The 18,598-nt window shown below is 43.8% G+C and overlaps 2 protein-coding genes across 5 annotated transcripts in view; one reads left to right on the top strand and one right to left on the bottom strand.

Annotated features, from left to right (window-relative positions):
- The window catches only part of tbxas1 (thromboxane A synthase 1 (platelet)), a 32,302-nt gene extending 18,660 nt beyond the window's left edge, over positions 1-13,642 (bottom strand). The window contains exons 1-3 of one of the 3 annotated variants that reach the window (XM_035426568.1): positions 13,500-13,642; positions 6,955-7,063; positions 1-72 (exon numbers count right to left, since the gene is read on the bottom strand). The exon at positions 1-72 is cut by the window's left edge and continues 22 nt beyond it. In XM_035426568.1, coding sequence (XP_035282459.1) covers positions 1-72; positions 6,955-7,055 — 173 coding nt within the window. In that variant the 5' untranslated portion in view covers positions 7,056-7,063; positions 13,500-13,642. Of the gene's footprint in view, positions 73-6,954; positions 7,064-7,668; positions 7,805-11,787; positions 11,884-13,499 lie in introns of those variants that run through there. The other 2 variants (XM_035426570.1, XM_035426569.1) reach the window with 2 other exon arrangements.
- Positions 13,643-14,490: 848 nt separating this feature from the next.
- Positions 14,491-18,598, top strand: part of hipk2 (homeodomain interacting protein kinase 2) — a 47,006-nt gene continuing 42,898 nt past the window's right edge. For both annotated transcript variants that reach the window (XM_035425927.1, XM_035425926.1), the window contains exon 1: positions 14,491-14,855. In XM_035425927.1, the coding sequence (XP_035281818.1) occupies positions 14,837-14,855 (19 nt within the window). In that variant the 5' untranslated portion in view covers positions 14,491-14,836. The remainder of the gene's footprint in view (positions 14,856-18,598) is intronic.

Raw genomic sequence — 18,598 nt, 5'->3', positions numbered from 1 at the left:
CCATAGAAGGGCATCGGTTTGGGGTGCCTGATACCACACCTCGCTAACACAGAGTAGGGGAAGATCGAGTACCTAGAGAAAGAGAGAGTGTGAGACAGAGGAGAGAAAGCAGAGGGGTGACAGAAGAGGGAGAGAGACAGAGAAACCGTGGGCGAGAGAGGGGAAGAGAGAGATTATTCAGTCTTAATCTCACAGTTATGCTGTCTAAGCACTGAGCCACACACGAACACACAGATATTGTGACACCTGCAGGATTTATTTGTTCGAGGAATGTAAAATTTTCCACCGAATGGAAAAGAGAAGAAAAGGTATGAATTATTCATTACCACCGTTTCTGCTGACATGCAGGTCCTTTAATACTATTTCAGCACAGGGGCTTTACAGCTCTCCGTGGGAAAACACACTTTTGTTCGGCTGCGTCTTCTGTCGCTTGTTCTAACCGTCTCGTGGAATTTACGGAGGGAAATACGGGCTGAGACGGAGGCAGACAGTATGTCTCCAGCCCCCAGCCAGTGGACTGCGGGCCACAGTGTGTGTCTGTTTGTCTGGATGAGTAGAACAGCGGTAGCAGGACTAGGCTCGTATCCAGGAGGGCGCTAGCCTGGTTCCCAGGTGGACAAATGTTCCCTTTAGCAAGGTGAATCTCGCAGTTTAAATCATTTATGAAAAGGTCATTGGATCAAAACAAGGCGACGCTGTAATAGAACACTGCAATAAGGTTGGGTCCTATCAGAAACTTGTCAACACTCGCCTGCAATGACGGAATGGCGTTTCACCATAGCTACGGTGTTGGCTGTAAACACACATGACCCAAAATGAGAGCGCCTGGCTAACCTACGCTCTCTGCCGACGCGCAGACGGGTCAGGTACACCTGCTCTGCGTCAACGGTATCCAGATCGCCTTCAGAGTCGCATTGCCAATTTACGTAACCGCCAGGTGGACTTCGCCCTCTGTCCCAATAAAAAAAAAAACTCCAACTGCAGGTCTAGTCCTGGCACACGCATAATTACGAACGGTAAGTGCCACTACCGACGCAAACAGGCCCCGAAACAATAAATCAGCGTGAATTATAGCTCCATTATGGCAATATTTGTTTCTGTCTAAATATACGGGAACAGCTGCCGGTATAATAACCAGACTGATGACTCTGTTTTCAGAACAGGACATACAGTAAATTAAATTTCCCTTTGAGCGCGCACATGAGTGTAGCCGTCACCGCTAGCCAACCCACCCTCTGATACGTGCGAACTGGCCGTCGTCGTGACCTCATCGTGCTTCAGCTGTTTTCATCGCCAGTCTGTGATTTCTGCACTGGCCCTTTCTTACAGCTTCTTCTTCACATCTGCTCCACATAAGAGCAGCAAAAAATCTATCTTCCTTCAAACGTCTGTTCAGAAACCTACTTTCATACACTTGATCTTAACAGCGCGCAACCCTTTCCCTGACTGTCGTTTTATAGTTGCTTCTAGGTTTTCTAGTTATTCAATTTTTACTGTCTTAATCTTCATTTTTACAAATTGTTTTTTAAGCATTTCTGCATTTTTGCCATCCTTAAAAAAACTCACATTGTTTCACGGTGTTTGAAAGTGACTGTAAAGGGATTCGTGCATCTGCAGGAGAACCGCTGAGCGCATGAAGCTGAGCGTAACTCCTGCGTAAATAACCTTCTACTGATGTTCTACTGATGTTCTGGCTGCTTCAGCATAGTAACTTTTAACCCACACCACTTTCATTTCAATAAAGTGTGCACGATGCTAGTCAGCGGATCATCCAGGAGACACTGAGCTGAGCTCGTCACTGCATTTAGCAGCATGAGACTGAGTTTACCAGCAGACTGACTGTGAGTTTACCAGCATTCACTTAATAATTTAAACTTTTATCCCAGAGCAACTTTCAGAATGTACTTTCTGTTTCTCAGTTCAAATCAAGTTTTGATCTCTTGTGGCCCAGCCCTCTACCGGCAGATTAGAAGTTGTTCTCGTGAATGTGTAACCAATTTAATACATTTGTCGGAATATTAATGTCAGTTAGTCAGAGCTGTAGCTAACCTTTAACAAACCTGTATGGCTTTTGATATTAGCATGGCTAACGCTCCACATCCACAGGCTATTGCCAGCTCCATGTGTTGCCATAGGTGGCCAGCTAGTTGGTAGCATTACCTACAACGGTAGCGCTGTGATCAGAAACAACAAGACTGAATTAAACAGCTGTCACAGCACAGCTCTCAATGTCTTAATTCATTTCTCCATGTTCCTTGAAACATACTGACACCAGTCAGATTCATAACCTTTCATTAATATGACCCTGACCAGGCTTCTCGTAGTCTTACATTACTGAGCCTGACCAGCAGCTCAAAATAATGTTACAGTGTTACTGATAGTTCTAATACTCTGGAATATGAGTTGGGTTTTTTATGCCTAAGCTAAGCTCTGATGTACTTTTGTGAACGGTGTTGGCAGGAAGGTGAGAGCTGGGTGTTCTGTATGGGTGTTTAATCTTCTGGGCATGCACTTGTGTACTGTATCTGTCCTTGCAGGGTGACCAACTCTAAATGGAGCTTGGACAGTGGCCTGAGCAGACTGACAGGTGAAACTCTCCGTTCGCTCACTTGGCCAATGACTGCATCCCTGGGCGGGGCCAAGACAGGGGTATGTGCAGTACTTTACTTACAGTCAGCCTTGTCACTGACAGAGTTATTTATGGGTATCCTCCAGTTCAATCCAATAACCACGCAACGGCAAAGGTGCAGCTGTACAACACATTTCTAGACAAAGAGGCAAGACTGTCTGTTTGGCAGGCCAAACGCGTGTGGAAAGAGTGCATCTGCTTACAGTGGGGGATGGGTAACAGGAAAGGGAAAGGTGCTCAGTTTCTGCACACGTGGATGTGTGTGGGCAAACGAAAGCTCTTTAAAGACGAAAAGGCGGCGGCGGCAGCATGCGAGGGGTGGCGGGGGACGGATCTGCGAGTAGCGGGCCGCTGCACAGTCTCCTCTCGCGCTCGTCGGAGTTTCCACGTATGAATAATGCAGCGAGGTAGCCGAGGGGGTGACCTGCGAGCGTCCGGGCACGAAGGTTTCGCTCAACCGAGCGCACGCAAACCACAGCTACCGCGAATCCAATCTGCTTTTTTAAAGGCAAGGTCGTAAAAATAACAATAACTATAAAACCACACGTCTGTCGCTTTCGCGCTAAGGAGCAGTAAAAGCAAGCGCAAGCACTTTCGTGCAGAGAAAGTCCAAACGGAGAGCGGAAAACGGATCCCAAATGCTATCGCGAAGCAGGTGTTCGCTGGTAATAACCACACAGGAAGTACGAGCAGAGCTGAGACAAAAGCATTGCGTCAAAACAACCACGCAAAAAACACCTTGGTTTCTACACAGGTTTTTTTACAGCGACGAACGGCACCTTCCATATGACATATTACATTAAATTACAATCATTACAATCTGATGCACAGCAGCGTACAAAAAATATGAGTGTCGGTGTCGGAAATACAAAACTGCAGGATCACCAAGAAGGCACAGAATGCCGTTCAGAAAGTGTAAAGTTAATTCTGTATAACGGCCCACTTGCTGTAAATGTCTTTGAAGGGTCTTGATACTGAAAGAGTTGTGTGCAAGCACCCCCCCCCCCCCCCGCCCCCATGCACCACTGTGATGTGCCGTTGCGTGCCTGTCTCGGTTCCTATACGGTAATTCTGTTAAGAACATCTGCTAAATTAATAGAATGTAATAGGTCCAGAAAGGCACAGCGATTGACAGGTCTTTCCCTTACAGGGCTGTTGCCTGGGTTACCAGGATGCTGGGAGGTGCTCTTAGGCAGGTGTACCAGTTCAGATTAAGAACTTTAGACCCAAACATAAAGTAAACAATGATCAGGTCAGACTTCCTGTGCACCATCTGTCTCTCTCTCTCTCACACACACACACACACACACACCTTAGGGGTTTACCAGACCTTCTATGTAATGTAAAAACAAGAAAGGGCAGGCCTCATACAAATCAATACACCAATACCACACACACACACACACACACACACAGAGGTTGATTTGTGTGTGTGTGCAGATGTGAGCGAGTGTGTTTGCAGGTGTGAGCCTTTGTTTGCGTGTGTGTGCATGCGTGTGTGTTTTCCTTCCTCTTCATTCTCACATACGCTCTGTGTGTGTGTGTGTGTGTGTGTGTGTGTCGGGTTCTGAGTACACGGTCCCTCTGGATCTTTCTGTTCTATTAATATGTGAGTGGAGGCTGTGCTCACCCAGAACACAGCTGGAGCTCTTTATATTACTTACACTCGGTAAACAGTAATCAGCACTTGCTCTGCCTCCCATCCCATAACAGCCATTGCTTGTTCAAACACACCGGATCCCTCGCTCTCTACCGTGCGTGAGCTAAGCCTCGCTCCGCTAAAGACTGTTACATTTTTACACTTTGTCATTTAGCAAGTGCTCCTATTTTTAGCGTTTGCTATATATACATGTCTGTTCTTGCACTTTAAAGGTTGGATCTTATTAATGTTGCCAGCTCTGCTGTCATTTATCATGGACCCCGCGGCTTGGCACCACGGTTAATTCCTGGTTTTTGTTTTCACCTTGAAATCAGTAGCCGGGTCTTTCATTTCATTCATGCACGTCTTTCGTTTTTTCCAAGTTATGTGGAAAATGCACTTAAGCACAGGTCAGGATTGGGCCCTCTGCGTACTGTACCACTTCAATTGATCGAGAGATAAGGAAAACCAACAGATCCTGTGGCTCTCCGGGACCTGGGTTGGGGACCTCAGCACACCCTGCGGCTCTCTAGGGCCAATGTTAGGGAGCCCTGTTATATAGGCTTGTATCAGCACACACAGACGGGTAGAAGGGAGACAAGAATGACACAGATGACAGACACACAATTTAATTGGCTTTACCACTGAGGCTCAAGTGGGCCTTTGAATTTACCCATCCTCTCAACATGACATGATCAAACTTCACAGCTGGCAGAACGGAACAGGATGTGCAGTTCCCATCCCCTCCCCCCCTCAGGGCTCACTGAAGGTCTGGGGAAGAGGCTTAATGGATTTACCCGTACTGGACTTTCATGGGAGCTCAGCGGCCAGTAGGTGGCACTCTACCGTCCTAACACTCTATCATGAGCACAGGAGGTTACGCACTCCAAGGGAGTCTCAGAGTTCAACGCTAGTCGCGTGTGCAGGGAGCTGCAGATTGCATTTAAAAGATAAATGGAGTTCAGTACAGTTCAGGGAACAAAAATATTCTCCTTCACGACGGTCATTCACTGAACCTGCCTACTGTGAATTCTGACAGAAGAAAGAACAGGATGTGCTATATCACAGAATTCATGGACCATCTGTCAGACACAGTGTCACGAAGACCTGAGAACTATCCTGTCTCTAATCCATTATCGTCAGTTAGGAACTACTGTGATGCCACAGCACTTCTCAGTTACAAGCACTGCCGAAAGAGAGCTATTGTGATGTCATCACATTACTACTTCATATCATCACTACTTTACACAAACAAGTGTACTTTTAAAATCTGAAAACGTTTTCTGTTTTCATTCAGGAAAAAAAAGCTTGTGCACCCCCACATTAGCTGGGTTTCATCCTCAGTCATAAATCTTCATTTGAGAGGCACTTACGTAACAGGCCATCTTTTCAGTTGACTGACGCGCATGGAGGCCAAGTCTTTGCCAGCGGATTGGAATTTATTTGCCTGGAACAACGGAGTGAGTGTGAAAAGTGGCATAACAGACGATGCTGTGTGATGCCTGGGAAAAAAATGCAGGGAATGGCACAAGAAGTTCCGGCTGAAAGGGAGAGAGAATCCAGAACATTCCATCAGGAGCGCCAAGTTCTCTCCAGAACTCTGGCTCACCTCTGCAACGTGGAGAACTTTCTCCACGGATGCTTGGATCATGAAAAAGTACAGCATCTGCCAGAATCTAGATGTGCACAACTATCCCACTATACTATCCCAAAAAATTTTATTTTTTGCACGATTATAACACATTTTTTGGCTGGACCACAACAGCGGGGCCAGCCCTATAAACGCGAATGTCTGTGACCGAGTGACTGAGTGATGAAGTTACACCATTGGTCGGCCGAGTTATGAAGTTACGCCGTTGGTTGGCCGGTCCAGCCATGTACTAGGTTTTGACCTGGTCTTGTTAACAATAACAGAAGCTTGTATATCATAAAATCACAAAGTCATTAAACCAGTACTTCTATAACTGTGTACTGTGAGACTAAAATCAGGTGTGCCAAATTAGGGGTCGAAATGAGAACTTCAGCAGAGCTCCAGGAACAGGGTTGGGTAGCTCTGCTCTAGTGGGCCATGAGTTAAATATGGAGGAGATGATTTTTCGGCTATCCACACATTTCACATTAAACAGTGTACTAGTCACCTGTACTTGCTTTGTCATGTTAACATAGGTTGATTCCATATTTGAACACGTGGGCACATTTTCTTGTAAGCTGGTCATTAGGTGAGTCATGGGCTCTGTAAGCGTGGGAATCCCAGAGTTAAATGAAGGCCTGCTGTCACAGCTACAAATAAGATCCCAGGCCCCATTCTTTCCCCCAGTGCAGAATGTTCTGTCTTGCCCTCATGCAGAAAAAAAAAGGAAACTGATGCACAACACTTCCTGTTTCCCATGACAACATGCTATCTCTACGCGAAGGTCTCCTGGTCCAGAGGTTAATGATCGCCGGTTAATGCAGGTCTAAAATTAAACTAGCGCAGCCCGTATCCGTTTGAGCGCTTAAGCGGCTAACTGCTCGACAGTGCGTGCGTGGGGCCGTTTCTCCTACTGCGGGTCCATTGTCCTCCCGTTCGCGCTAACGTACGACAGTAGCAGGCCGCTTGCTTAAACGAGCCTCGCCGTGCTCCGCGATAATTAGCCTACGCGTTCCGGTCCCCCAGTTAGAGCGGAGCGGCCCGGCCGCGACTCACCAGTAGAGGAGGCCCAGGAAGAGCAGAGCCAGGCACAAGGACACCGAAGCCCCGCTGACCTCAGTTGGAAAGAGCTTCAGAAGGTCCACAGCCAACTCCATGATGTCAACTAGGGGAACCAATCAGAGAGAAGAGCTGGTCACACACTGAGAAATACCTTCAGCACCAGCAGCGCTCTCAGAGACACGGGTGTGTCTGCAGGTACCCAGACACAGTGGTGAAGGTTCCCTCAGTGATCTGCAGAACAGATCACATTTTCACTTAAAGCTACAGAGTTCAGCTGAAGCAGCAAGCTTGAATTTGAACATGTTTTTTTTTTCTTTAAAAAGCATAAAAAATGAAATTATGACCCACTCACTCACTCACTCATTCATTCACACACACACACACACACACACACACACACACACACTCACGGTCTCATGAATGCTCATAAACACACACACATAAAAATTGACGTGCACATATGCTTACTTCATCTCTTTTTCTCTCTCGCGCACACACACACACACACGCACAGTCACACTTCCTCTTGCGCAGGCAGCTGACATAGACCAGACACTGCTGGTAAAACATTCCTCCGTGTGACCCATTTCACAGTTTCAGCACACGCACATTCATATGCACACACACACACACCCACGCACACACACACATTCATACGCACGCACGCGCCCGCACGCACACACACGGCCTACTGCTCCACTCCCTCACCTTTCTCTGCTCTGGACCACGGCTTTGATCGCCTGTGACTGACAGCACAGCAGAACACCTGTCTGCCCGGTCACAGCCGAACGCTCGGGTCACGGCTCACGCATCGCGGGGCGTCACGTGTCAGGCAGAGCCAGGTGGGCACCGAGGACGGACATGAGCCACTGCGTGGCAGAGCTTCCAGGCACCAATCAGAGGCCTGGCTGAGTCCACAGCATTTAGAACACAACCAAGCAGAGAAGCTGATGATTTTGTTCTGGTCGGAATTTTTGGCCCTAAACAGAGGGATATCTATTCGCAGCGGGGAACAGGGTTGCAATTAGCGATTAATAACCGTCGAGAGAGAGACGCACCTGCCGTTTGTGAAGCATGCATTTACCGCCACTCTCACAATAATGGCTGAATGAAGCTAACGCTAACTGCACAGTCAAATAGAAAAAGGAAGAAAAAAACCCCATATCTGTTTTATCTCTGTGTGGAATACCGTCCCGCCAGAATGACCTGAAGCGCAAAAGCATCAAAGTTTTGTTTTGGTTCACGAGGCTGGGCGCCATAAAGGCTTTCGCTTGCAGTGTGGGAGAAAGAGGCGTCGGCTAGTCTGTTTATACATGAGACAGACATGTCTCTCTCTCTTTCCCTCCCCCTCTCTCTCTCGCTCTCTTCCCCTCTCCCTCGTTCTCCATTTTCCTCTCTGTGTTTTCCCACTGATCACTCTTTTTTGACCTCTCGAGCTTCCAGGTGCAGTCATGCGTTTGTCAGAACATAACGGACAGCATGCGCTGTTGTTTTGAAACCTGCCTTCTTAAAAGCACATTCCTGAGGTTCAAAGGTTCATTGCGTTATTTCATCCAGCAGCCTTCAATCCCCCAAACCAGATAATGAAAAGGTCACGTGAGTTTTTTAAATATTTATTTAGAGCTACTGGACTTTTATACGTTCTTTTGCCTCTGTGATCATGTGCAATGTGTGATTATCCTCTGTCCTGTTGGTAATAACTAAATAACATATTAATTATTTTTATTTTTCCTTTAGAGGGGATACTGCTACAGAAGGAGGTGGGCCTAAGCAATGAGCTGCTCCCCCAGAAGTAAAGTCAGTACCTAGTTTTACCACTAGGTGGGGAAAAGAGCAGCAGAACAAAACAACCCTTGAGCAATCCCAATATAATTTTGGCTCAATTGTGGTATCCCATCTGCAAATCTATCTGAGGCCTTCCCAAAAACACAGGAGAGACAATTTATACTCTAATTTTCAATTAGTCCACATTACATTATTACATGATTTATGTGGTTAGCAGACGTTCTCCTTCCCAGCCATTGCAATAGCTCACATCTGTACACAGGTGGACGTTTAACGAAGCCAGTCAGGTAAAGCACCTTCGCTTGGGGATTTGATCCCCACCTCCCCAGGTGGGGATCAAATCTGTAACCTTTTGGTCACAAGCCCGACTCTTCAACCATCAAGGCACACGATGGGAATTCTCAACAATGCCAGCTCGCCTGCTCCTCGTTTACGAGAACATTCCGGACACTATTTGTGTGCCCAGAGCGTCATTTGAATGGGCACTCCTCCTTTACATTCTCCGCAGCCAGAGTAGAGCCCATGGAGAAGTGCCATATGGAAATCTCACGGCGTGTGCACATGGTTGTTCTGGATGTACTAAGCGACTTGCAGCGCCATAACAACGTAAGTACATTTGTTCTGTTTTCCCACTGCCTCATTTTCCCAGATGGCACTGCTTGTTTTTTTTAAGATTGCAGTGGTCGAACAGGACGTTTCAGGGGGGGAAAAAACACTTGATTTTAGCTTGAATAATCTTATATTTGCTAAATAATATTGTGCATATTGTAGCATCTGTACTACAACAGGTTTGAGAGACAGCACATTTCAAAACTGAATGTGTGTTAAGTTTTATCTTACAAAATCCTGAAAAACCAAAGACTGACCAAAGCAGTTTGTTTTATCATCTTAAATTCAGTTGGGTGAGTGAAAATAGAAAGGGGGGAAAAAAGACTTGAGAAAAGGATGACAGCTTCCATACAGTGCCCTTTCTGACCGTGCGGCTTTGATGAGAACAGTAAATCCGTCCGACTACCCACAGGCTGCCTAATTAACACAGGGAAGGCCTCCTGGAGGTGACCTGCGGAGTGGACTCTCCTCTCATAAATCCTTATGATGTCAGTAATCTCTTTCTCTGGGTGACTGCGAGACACCCTTCAGCATAATGCGCTGTTCCTACGGAGTGACACAATGGCTGGGGAGCCGAGGCTGCAGCTCCACCGCTGTGGGTCTGATTCCCCGGTGGGGCATTGTTGCTGTACCCTGAGATGCAGAAAATATCCTGCCGTACAAACCCCATTGTATGTAGAGAATGTAAGCTGCGCAAGTAGGGCAGCGTAGTATAATGGGTAAGGAACTGGTCTTGTAACCTGAAGGTCAGAGGTTTGATTCCTGAGTAGGACACTTCAAACCTCACTCTGTCTTATCTGGGCATCAATGTAGTATAATGGTCTTGTAACGTAAAGTTTGCAGGAATGACACTGCCGTTGTACCTTTGAGCAAGGTACTTAACCCGCGTTGCTTCAGTACATATCCAGCTGTATAAATGGATGCAATAGAAATTCTTGTGTAAGTAATAGGCCTAGTTGTGTAAGTCGCTCTCTGGATGAAAGCATCCACTAAATGCCCAAAAATGTAAGCGGCTATGTTAGGACAATGTGAAAACATGGCAACTTTAGACCAACCTGAAACCATGTTTGAATTTCAGGAACACAGAAATGACTGGTGGGAATTCCCTGTGTTTATACGAACATGAGCCACCTATTCTCATTTACAAAGGCGACACTAGTAAAACCAGCTTGGACGCAGGGCATAGGGTGTCTGCCTTACAGGAACATGATATTATTCCATGATAATATTATTCCATGAGGAACTCCTTTGGTAAATATAACCTTGGAGTAGGACCTGACTGGTGTTCAGGAAAACCTGAACACCAAGATAGTGTTTAACCTTATCATGATTAACGTTATGATATGAATTAGCAGTAGGCATTGTGGAAGGTATCTGTACACTTAATATCTAATTTCATTCACTTGTTTAGTGGTGGAGACTAAATATTTGCACTTTGCTTAGTCTTTCCTGCTGTACATAACCGTATGGATTCAAAGTAATCACATTTTCAATAGAACCTAGGCCAATGACTTGAGCTTAACTGAGAATGGTTCCTGATCTATCCTAACTCAGGGCAGACACTTGGGGGAAAATTCTTAGATTAACAATTAAATAGCATAAGCACATGTAGTAGATTGCATATAGATAAACTAATTTAAACAATATTAAAACTTCAATCAAAGCAAATACACTTTACCTTACCTAAGACAAATACATTCTGGAGCTATTATGAAGATAATGTAGCTTGCTTTTCTAATGGGCAGCAGTCATTGTAGTTTTGGGATAAATATTGCAATAACCTTTAAGTGCTGCATTCCGCCGCTGATTTGAAAGGGCTGACAACAACTATTGTTGGCTACCAGCGCCACGAGATCCAGAGACCATTCAAAAGTAAAGAATACCCCGCTGACCGGTTCGATACAATTATCTGGCCCGACAGGCAAGCGCAGGGCTAAACCAGGGGCTAAACACATCCTCTGTATTGATATACAGCTGCGTTACTGAGATACACGAAATTATGCGCGACTTATTTACTTGGACGAGTTGCTCGGTATCTCATTTGATTTGGCTTCGTTCTTTTTTATTTGGCAGGCATTGGCGAACCGATCCAGTTGGATTTGGCAAGCTAGCATATTTAACTGTAGCCTAAAGCTAGGTGTCCAGACACGGAGCACGTCTTGCACGTTTCATTTAGCCAGACGGACGTAGAAAGCCAATAAGTAACTGTGCAATCTTCGTTAACTAAGCAACTAAAATTTGGATGGGTTTTAAAACTAGCTAGCTAGATCTCCAGTGTTGCACGTGATAGTGCTTGGCTGGAAGTTTCAGTGTGCTTAACAGCGGAAATGATCAACGCAGTAACTGTCAATCACTTTATATTAACCCGCTGGTTATATTGGTAAGGTGGGCAAATCATAGTTAATTAAATTAGTACGTTTCAGTGTCACTCACCTTGGTTGTTGACTGCTAACAGAGGACTCCTTGTTGACACCCAATCGTTTTTGGTAAATGTAGTTCTGGTGGAAATATCGAACTACAATTCTGCGTATTGTACGTTGTGAGATTTTGGTTATTGTAGTTCTAGTCGTGGCCATAGTACATAGACCGTATAAAATAGCCATAGTACCGCTGTGCGGAGTCCCCTTTGTGAAGTTTGTGAAAGCAACTTGTATTTGAGTTGATTTTGGTCGTTCGTTTATTATAATTTGTGTATTTATTAAAGCTGACATTCATCTAAAGAAAAACTGTTCTACTACTTTTTCAAGTTGCAGAAAAGGTATGTTTTTTTAATTTGAACTCAAATAAAACTCATTGCATACCAATGTCTTCTGATTGGATTACTAATTACTCGCGCAAGGTTGTTATTATTTAAAGGTTTAAGTCTGGATTTATTTTTAATGCACGTACATTTTTTATTGTGCCTAATGCTGTAAATCCAAATGGGCGAGAATACATCCCAGATGGCACGATCATGGGGTGGAGATGGTATGGATGAGGACGAAACATGGTAAATGTTTGGTTTTATCCAAAGCGCTTTACAATTGATGCCTCTCATTCGCCAGAGCAGTTAGGGGTTAGGTGTCTTGCTGAAGGACACTTCGACACGCCCAGGGTGGGGTTTGAACCGGCAACCCTCCGACTGCTAGACAATCGGTCTTACCTCCTGAGCTATGTCGCCCCATTATACTTTATTGAAATGTATTTGTTTTAGGTTAATTTGAGATCAGATTGATTCATTGCTTGAATCTTACATTTACCTGTTTATTTATTTATTTTTATTTACGTGCAGTCAAAGGCTAACTGCTCGGAATAGAAGTGTCTGTTTATTTATTTATAAGTCTGGTGCTGGGGTTGCTGTGTACAGGGCTCGAGATTGCGACCATTTTGGTCTCATATGCTCCCGAAATATAATTGGGAGCATTTGTGCGAGTGCAAATAATTGTTCTGGTGCCTGGTTCTGGACCTTTTTTTTTCTTCTTTTTCCAGTCGAACGTCTCTTTCTCTGTACATTCGCTAGTTAGTACACTCAGTATGTGCCTTGTGAGCTGACAGTGACCAACCTTCTAACCAATCGTGAGCTTGACATTCTTACCATTAATGCTGATTTTAAATTGGTTAATATTAGCCTTCAATCACACCCTTTCGCTGCACTCCACTGTCACGCGACACAGAGAGCTAAGCGTTAACTAATGTTACCTGAAGACCAAAGTTTATATTCAATTTATTAGCGTTATCGAAAGCTGAAAAGTTGAAGCGAACGATTACGGCATTTTTTTAGAAACGTTAACTTAGTGTTTTGTGTAGTGACCCAGTTGAAACTGCTAATTTCTCCGTTGCAGTTTACTGGGGGTTGATTTAATATAGCGGTATTAATGTGACGAGAAGCGCTTTGTCGTTTGAAAGCATAACACGCAATTCCTTGAAGAGTCGACACATTTTAAGCTTGACAGTTTAACTGTTACTTATAAACCGTACTGTTATATTGTCGTTTTATATAAATAAAAAATCTATTGCATATATTGTTGGTGCTCCTTACATTTTGGTGGGTGCTCCTAACTTTTTGAAGTTGGGAGCACCAGTGCTACCAAGTAAAAAAGTTAATTTCGAGCCCTGGTGTATGTGTTTTATAGTTACTAATCATATTTCTGAGCAATTGCACTCACCCACGCTATTTGGTTTGTTTCCCGAAACACATGATCACTTATCTTGGGCTTAAAAAAAACTGACATTACCCACAATTTATAATCTTTTGTTTAACTAGCACAGATTTAATTAAACACAGACTGGCTACTGGTAAATAGCAGATTACTTGCATCTGCGCGAGCCAGTTTGTAATCCGATTCTGCTCCAGTTCCCTCTGTGAAAATCCTATGCCGTCATTGAAGAGTTTAATGCAGGCCAGATGTATCACACATCGAATCATTCAACCAAGTATATATATTTTGTGCTGCGCTGAATGCTGTACGTCGAAAGAACAATTTTAGAGACAGAATTCAAACTTGAAATCTGAAAACTGGTTTTAATTCAATTGCAAGATTTTATGTGTAGAACAATCAACAAATTGAGTTGGGTGGGATTGTGTATAAATGCATTTCACTTAAAAAGTTCAAAATTACCTATAGTTACATTTTATATGCCAACTTTTATAAGATTTGATTTCATATGGTAGGTATTTTCTATTAATAATGGACATTTAGTTTAATTTAAGATTGACGGCATTGACTTTATATGAGGTTAAAATGCATGTTATACATGTATTTCTTCCAACAGATAATTTGGCATTAGATTTTTTTTAAATGATAATAAAAAAATCAAACTTCACTCTATTTTCATGCAACTAATGTTTCTGTTTATTTTCCTTGTGTTTCCTCAAATAAGTTTTATTTTTCATGATTCTTATACCGTTGACCATGAAACATTTAACAAAAATATGCATGTTTCTTTATTTTGATTAACTAGCCAAATCAATTACATATGTAATGTTTTTTTACCCCAGTGGTGTTGTATCGATTTCCACGTATTCTGAAAAGATAGACGTGAACCAGGCTGGTTATTTGACAAGACTATGTAGCAACAGTACCTGTCAAACAAACCGACATCTATGAGGGTTTACGCCCCCCTGAGCTGATCAATCGATTCCATAGTCATTTGATTATTTCCAAACTCACTACGCTTTCTCCATTGCAACTTTTGCAGGGACTCTACAGACATGTTGGCTGTTAGCTGAAGTAAGACTGGAATTTGGCTCAACTTTTGAGCCAAAAACATTGAAGATTGGTGTGGATATTTTGCGGAAATACTCCTAAAATATTCCTCCCGCAGGCCGGGCGCCGAAAAGGAGTCCTGGATGACATTTTCCAATCTTTTCTGACTGATGAACTGGGCTGGTAATGTGCGAGGCAGCGACCGTGTCAGTGGCTCAAGATGGCAGATTTTTACTGAGTTCTGAGCTGAAATCTCGCTGCCTTTTTTGCCATGACTGAAAGGAGTTCTTGCACCGATGGCCCCCGTATACGAAGGTACAAAGTAACCATGAAAACATGTTCTTTTCCTCGGTCAGTTCTCTCATGCATGCTAATGTATGGTATGGGTAGATATTAGCTCGCGAGCTACCGGACCCTACGGCTTTACACGTCCACCTTTGTACATTTAATAGCAAACAATATTTTTTGTCGTGATTTGTTTTTTATTTTGCATTTGTGGCTCGTGGGCTAAATGTTTTTATGCATACAGAGACCGTTTTGTTTTAATCCCTTTACGTGTCTGCAAAGTAGGACTAGAGATAGATTATGTGGCCAGCGCTCGCTCTTTCTAGCCAGCTGGTAATTGGTTAGTGGTTGCTAGCTAACCAACCCCCCTCTCTTTTTTGTAAAACTAATTTGTGTGAAATCGTCCGTTCATATGCAAATAGGATTGCGTAAAATCAGGCTGTTGGACCATCTTTAGTATCATGGTTGCAGTTAGGTCGTTTTAGTTGGGAAAGGGGGATGAAGGCGAGACTCAAGTGCACGGCTCAGACGTCCACAGTCGCGTCAGCTCTATTTTGACTGGCACATTCACTTATCCTCGATATTTATTTTGAAAGAAAGTGTATGATGGTTACATTATCTATGCAAAAGCATTTGTTTATTGTTTGTCTGATGTACCATTCAATCAGAATGAATGTGAGCGGTATAGCATACTGAATGCTGCTGCTGCATTAGCCTATGTTTCTGATTGATCTATATATTGCACAATGATATTCGTCATATTTGTGAAGACTTTAGGAAAAATGCTAATGAAAGAAGATATTTGCTACTATGCATAAATGCCCACGTTGGCAGCTTTGCAAAGGAGTGCTTTCAGCCAGTGTCTCTTTAATCAGCCTTAATCAATCAGATCAATTCTTCAACAGCCTATAATGGGAGCATATTTGTCGGCATTTATTTCGGTGTTATAAGGTTGACCAAAAATACAGGCAAAGTTGAGGAATGTGTAGATTTATTTTTTTAAAAGGTTACCGCCGTAGTGCTAGGCTAGCTGTCATTTTATAACAAAGAAACTGACTAAACTGACCATCAAGCGGTCGAGATTTAAAAAATAGGCTATAGGCTAAATACGCGTTGGTGTTTTTGCTTGCTGGCTTGTTTTGTTTGTTTAACATCCTAAAGCAGTCTCTCACTTGAAACATGAACGCGACCTGCAGTGTACAACACAGTTTAGGATAACACAGCAGGCAATATCGGTAATGGAAATGAAAAGTGGTTGTCATTCAGGGGGAAGAGATTCAATACTGTATCGATTGCTGGAATTGGACTGTATTGTCGGTCTACTGTGTTTCTCTGTCCTATTGTCGCTCCTTGCGCCCTCTCCTGGTCGAATTATGATTAATTTTCCTGGTGAACTCAATGGAAAAAATATTCAGGAGAAACAATGCTTGTAGTATCTACTTCATATCTGGCAGCAGCACGGTGGTTTGAGGCTCATTTGATACCTTGGACCCTTGATGACTTAAAGCCATTCAGCCAACAATTGTGTTCCATACTGTATCAGCATTATTTACATCTGAATATAGTCCCACCCCCCAATTGCCATAGAGATCCATTCAAATGCAAAGAGTTATTGTATCGCTTGTAGGACAACCTGAAAATAAGATATCCGGACTCTGATGATGTTGACAGGTCACAGACATCAGGAAGTCAAGGCATGCAAATGATATGCAACCAAATACAAAACATGACTCTTTTATTTGACATTATGTTAATTTGTCTATTGTATAAGTGAATTTCCCTGTTTCTAGCTTTTCCCCAAACAGTTCACTGCAGCTAAAGTAAACGAGCAAATGGTGGCACAGGAGGTCTCAGGAGTGCATTTGTTTAATTCTGGCTCATTTTCTGACCAATGATTTTAAGACCATTAAAAGCTTAATATTTTGCCATTTTGGGCTTGGCCCATTTTTTTGCCCAGGAGTGTACATGGCCAAAAGTATGTGGACACCTGACATCCAACACCTCATTCAAAATGATGGGCATTAATATGGAGTTGGTTGAGGACAGGGCTCTGTGCAGGCTAGTCAAGTTCTTCCACAATGTTCTCTTACCATTTCTATATGGACCTCGCTGTGTGCCTGGGAGCATTGTCATGCTGAAACTGGATAGGGCCTTCCCCAAACTGTTGGGGAAGCACAGAATCTTCTAGAATTAAGGGGCCTAGCCCAAACCATGAAAAACTGCCCCAGACCAAGGGGTGTCCACTGTCCAGATACTTTTGGTCATATGGTGTATGCCTAATAGACTTAGGAGTTTCAGCTAAGTCAACCAGATGTCAAGCCAGTGCTAAAGTTAGATGTTTTTTGAAATGGTATCTGTGGTTTGGCCTGCAGCCATACCACCATGCACCCTGCTCCCGCCGAATGGCTGAAGTTAAGCTAGTGTGGGCTTGGTGAGAACTTGGATGGGAGACCACCTGGGAAAACTAAGTTGCTGCTGGAAGTGGTATAGGTGGGCCATCAGGGGGTAATCGTGCCTCTGGCTGAATAAACCCCAATGGCCCAGTGCAGTGAGGGGGACACTGTGCTGTTCGAGATGCTGTCTTTCGGATGAGGCGTTAAACCGAGGTCCTGACTCACTGCGGTCATTAAAGACCCCATGACACTTGTTGCAAAGAGTAGGGGGGTTCGTGGTGTCCTGGCTAAATTCCCAACCTGGCTCTCTCAAACTTGCCACCTAATCATCCCCTGATTTCATTGGCTAAAAATTGTTCTTTCCCACCATTAGCTAATGGTGGGTGCTACACTTTCTGGGTGCGTGAGGGTAGTTCCTACTCATCACTGCAAAGCACTTTGACTGCTCAGAAAAGTGATATAAGTGCAATCATTCATTCATTCATTCACTTTGTCCCTCTGCAGTCCAAAAAATAACCAAACTCTCCAATTTCTCTGAATAACTAATACATTTTTGTATTCTTAGATGATGCTTAAATGTTTATTGTGACAGTAACTTAACCAAGGGCTTTCGGAAAACGGGATGTCATATTTGAGTCAGAGTGACGCGGCTAGCCAGGTGTTCTGTTGACAGGCTGCCCTTGCTAATGGGAATGCGGCGTTGAGCAAACATCACACGGCTCGGCATTGTTAATAAGCGTGTTATTCCGCGAATGCAGGCACACTGTTTCTTAGATTAAACAGGCTACACAGTAGGGTATAGACGGAAAAAAACAAGCTATTACAAATGTGAAATTGTGAGCTAATTAGCCAACTTTATGAATTATGATTTTCCCGTCTCCAATTCCATCAATTGTCGTCTTATCATTCTCCATTTTAAAACGGGGTGGTATTTGTGCTATTGTGACCATCAGAAACGGTACAACCGTTTAACAAATTGAACTGCACTGTTCCGAACGTGGCGTTGATGTGTCGTCACGGTCTATGCATTATAGCTATATCATTGTTTTTTCTTCCGGTGTTGATAAAATGATTGTTTTTCGGCGTTGATCAAATTGTGTCATTCACGAGTGACCGGGATCCATCTGGAATTAGTTGTGCGTAAGCGCTATCGCACCCTCCGAAACGGAGGTCATTTAACTCACTCGAACATGTTAAAAATCGCATTCAACCGAACCACAGAACGGAACCACTGACCAGTGCTCATCCAGAGAAATGCGTAACCAGCAAGACGGATGGAAACCGCGCACCGCGTGTTTGGCACCAATGTGATGGTACATTTGACTGCTATTTTATTAACTCTGGAGTGAGATCCATCGGCAGCAGCTTCAATTCCCGGTG

Source organism: Anguilla anguilla, chromosome 7 (assembly GCF_013347855.1).
Source record: "Anguilla anguilla isolate fAngAng1 chromosome 7, fAngAng1.pri, whole genome shotgun sequence".
Taxonomy (NCBI): Eukaryota; Metazoa; Chordata; class Actinopteri; order Anguilliformes; family Anguillidae; genus Anguilla; species Anguilla anguilla.
This window is presented reverse-complemented; position numbering and strand designations above follow the sequence as displayed.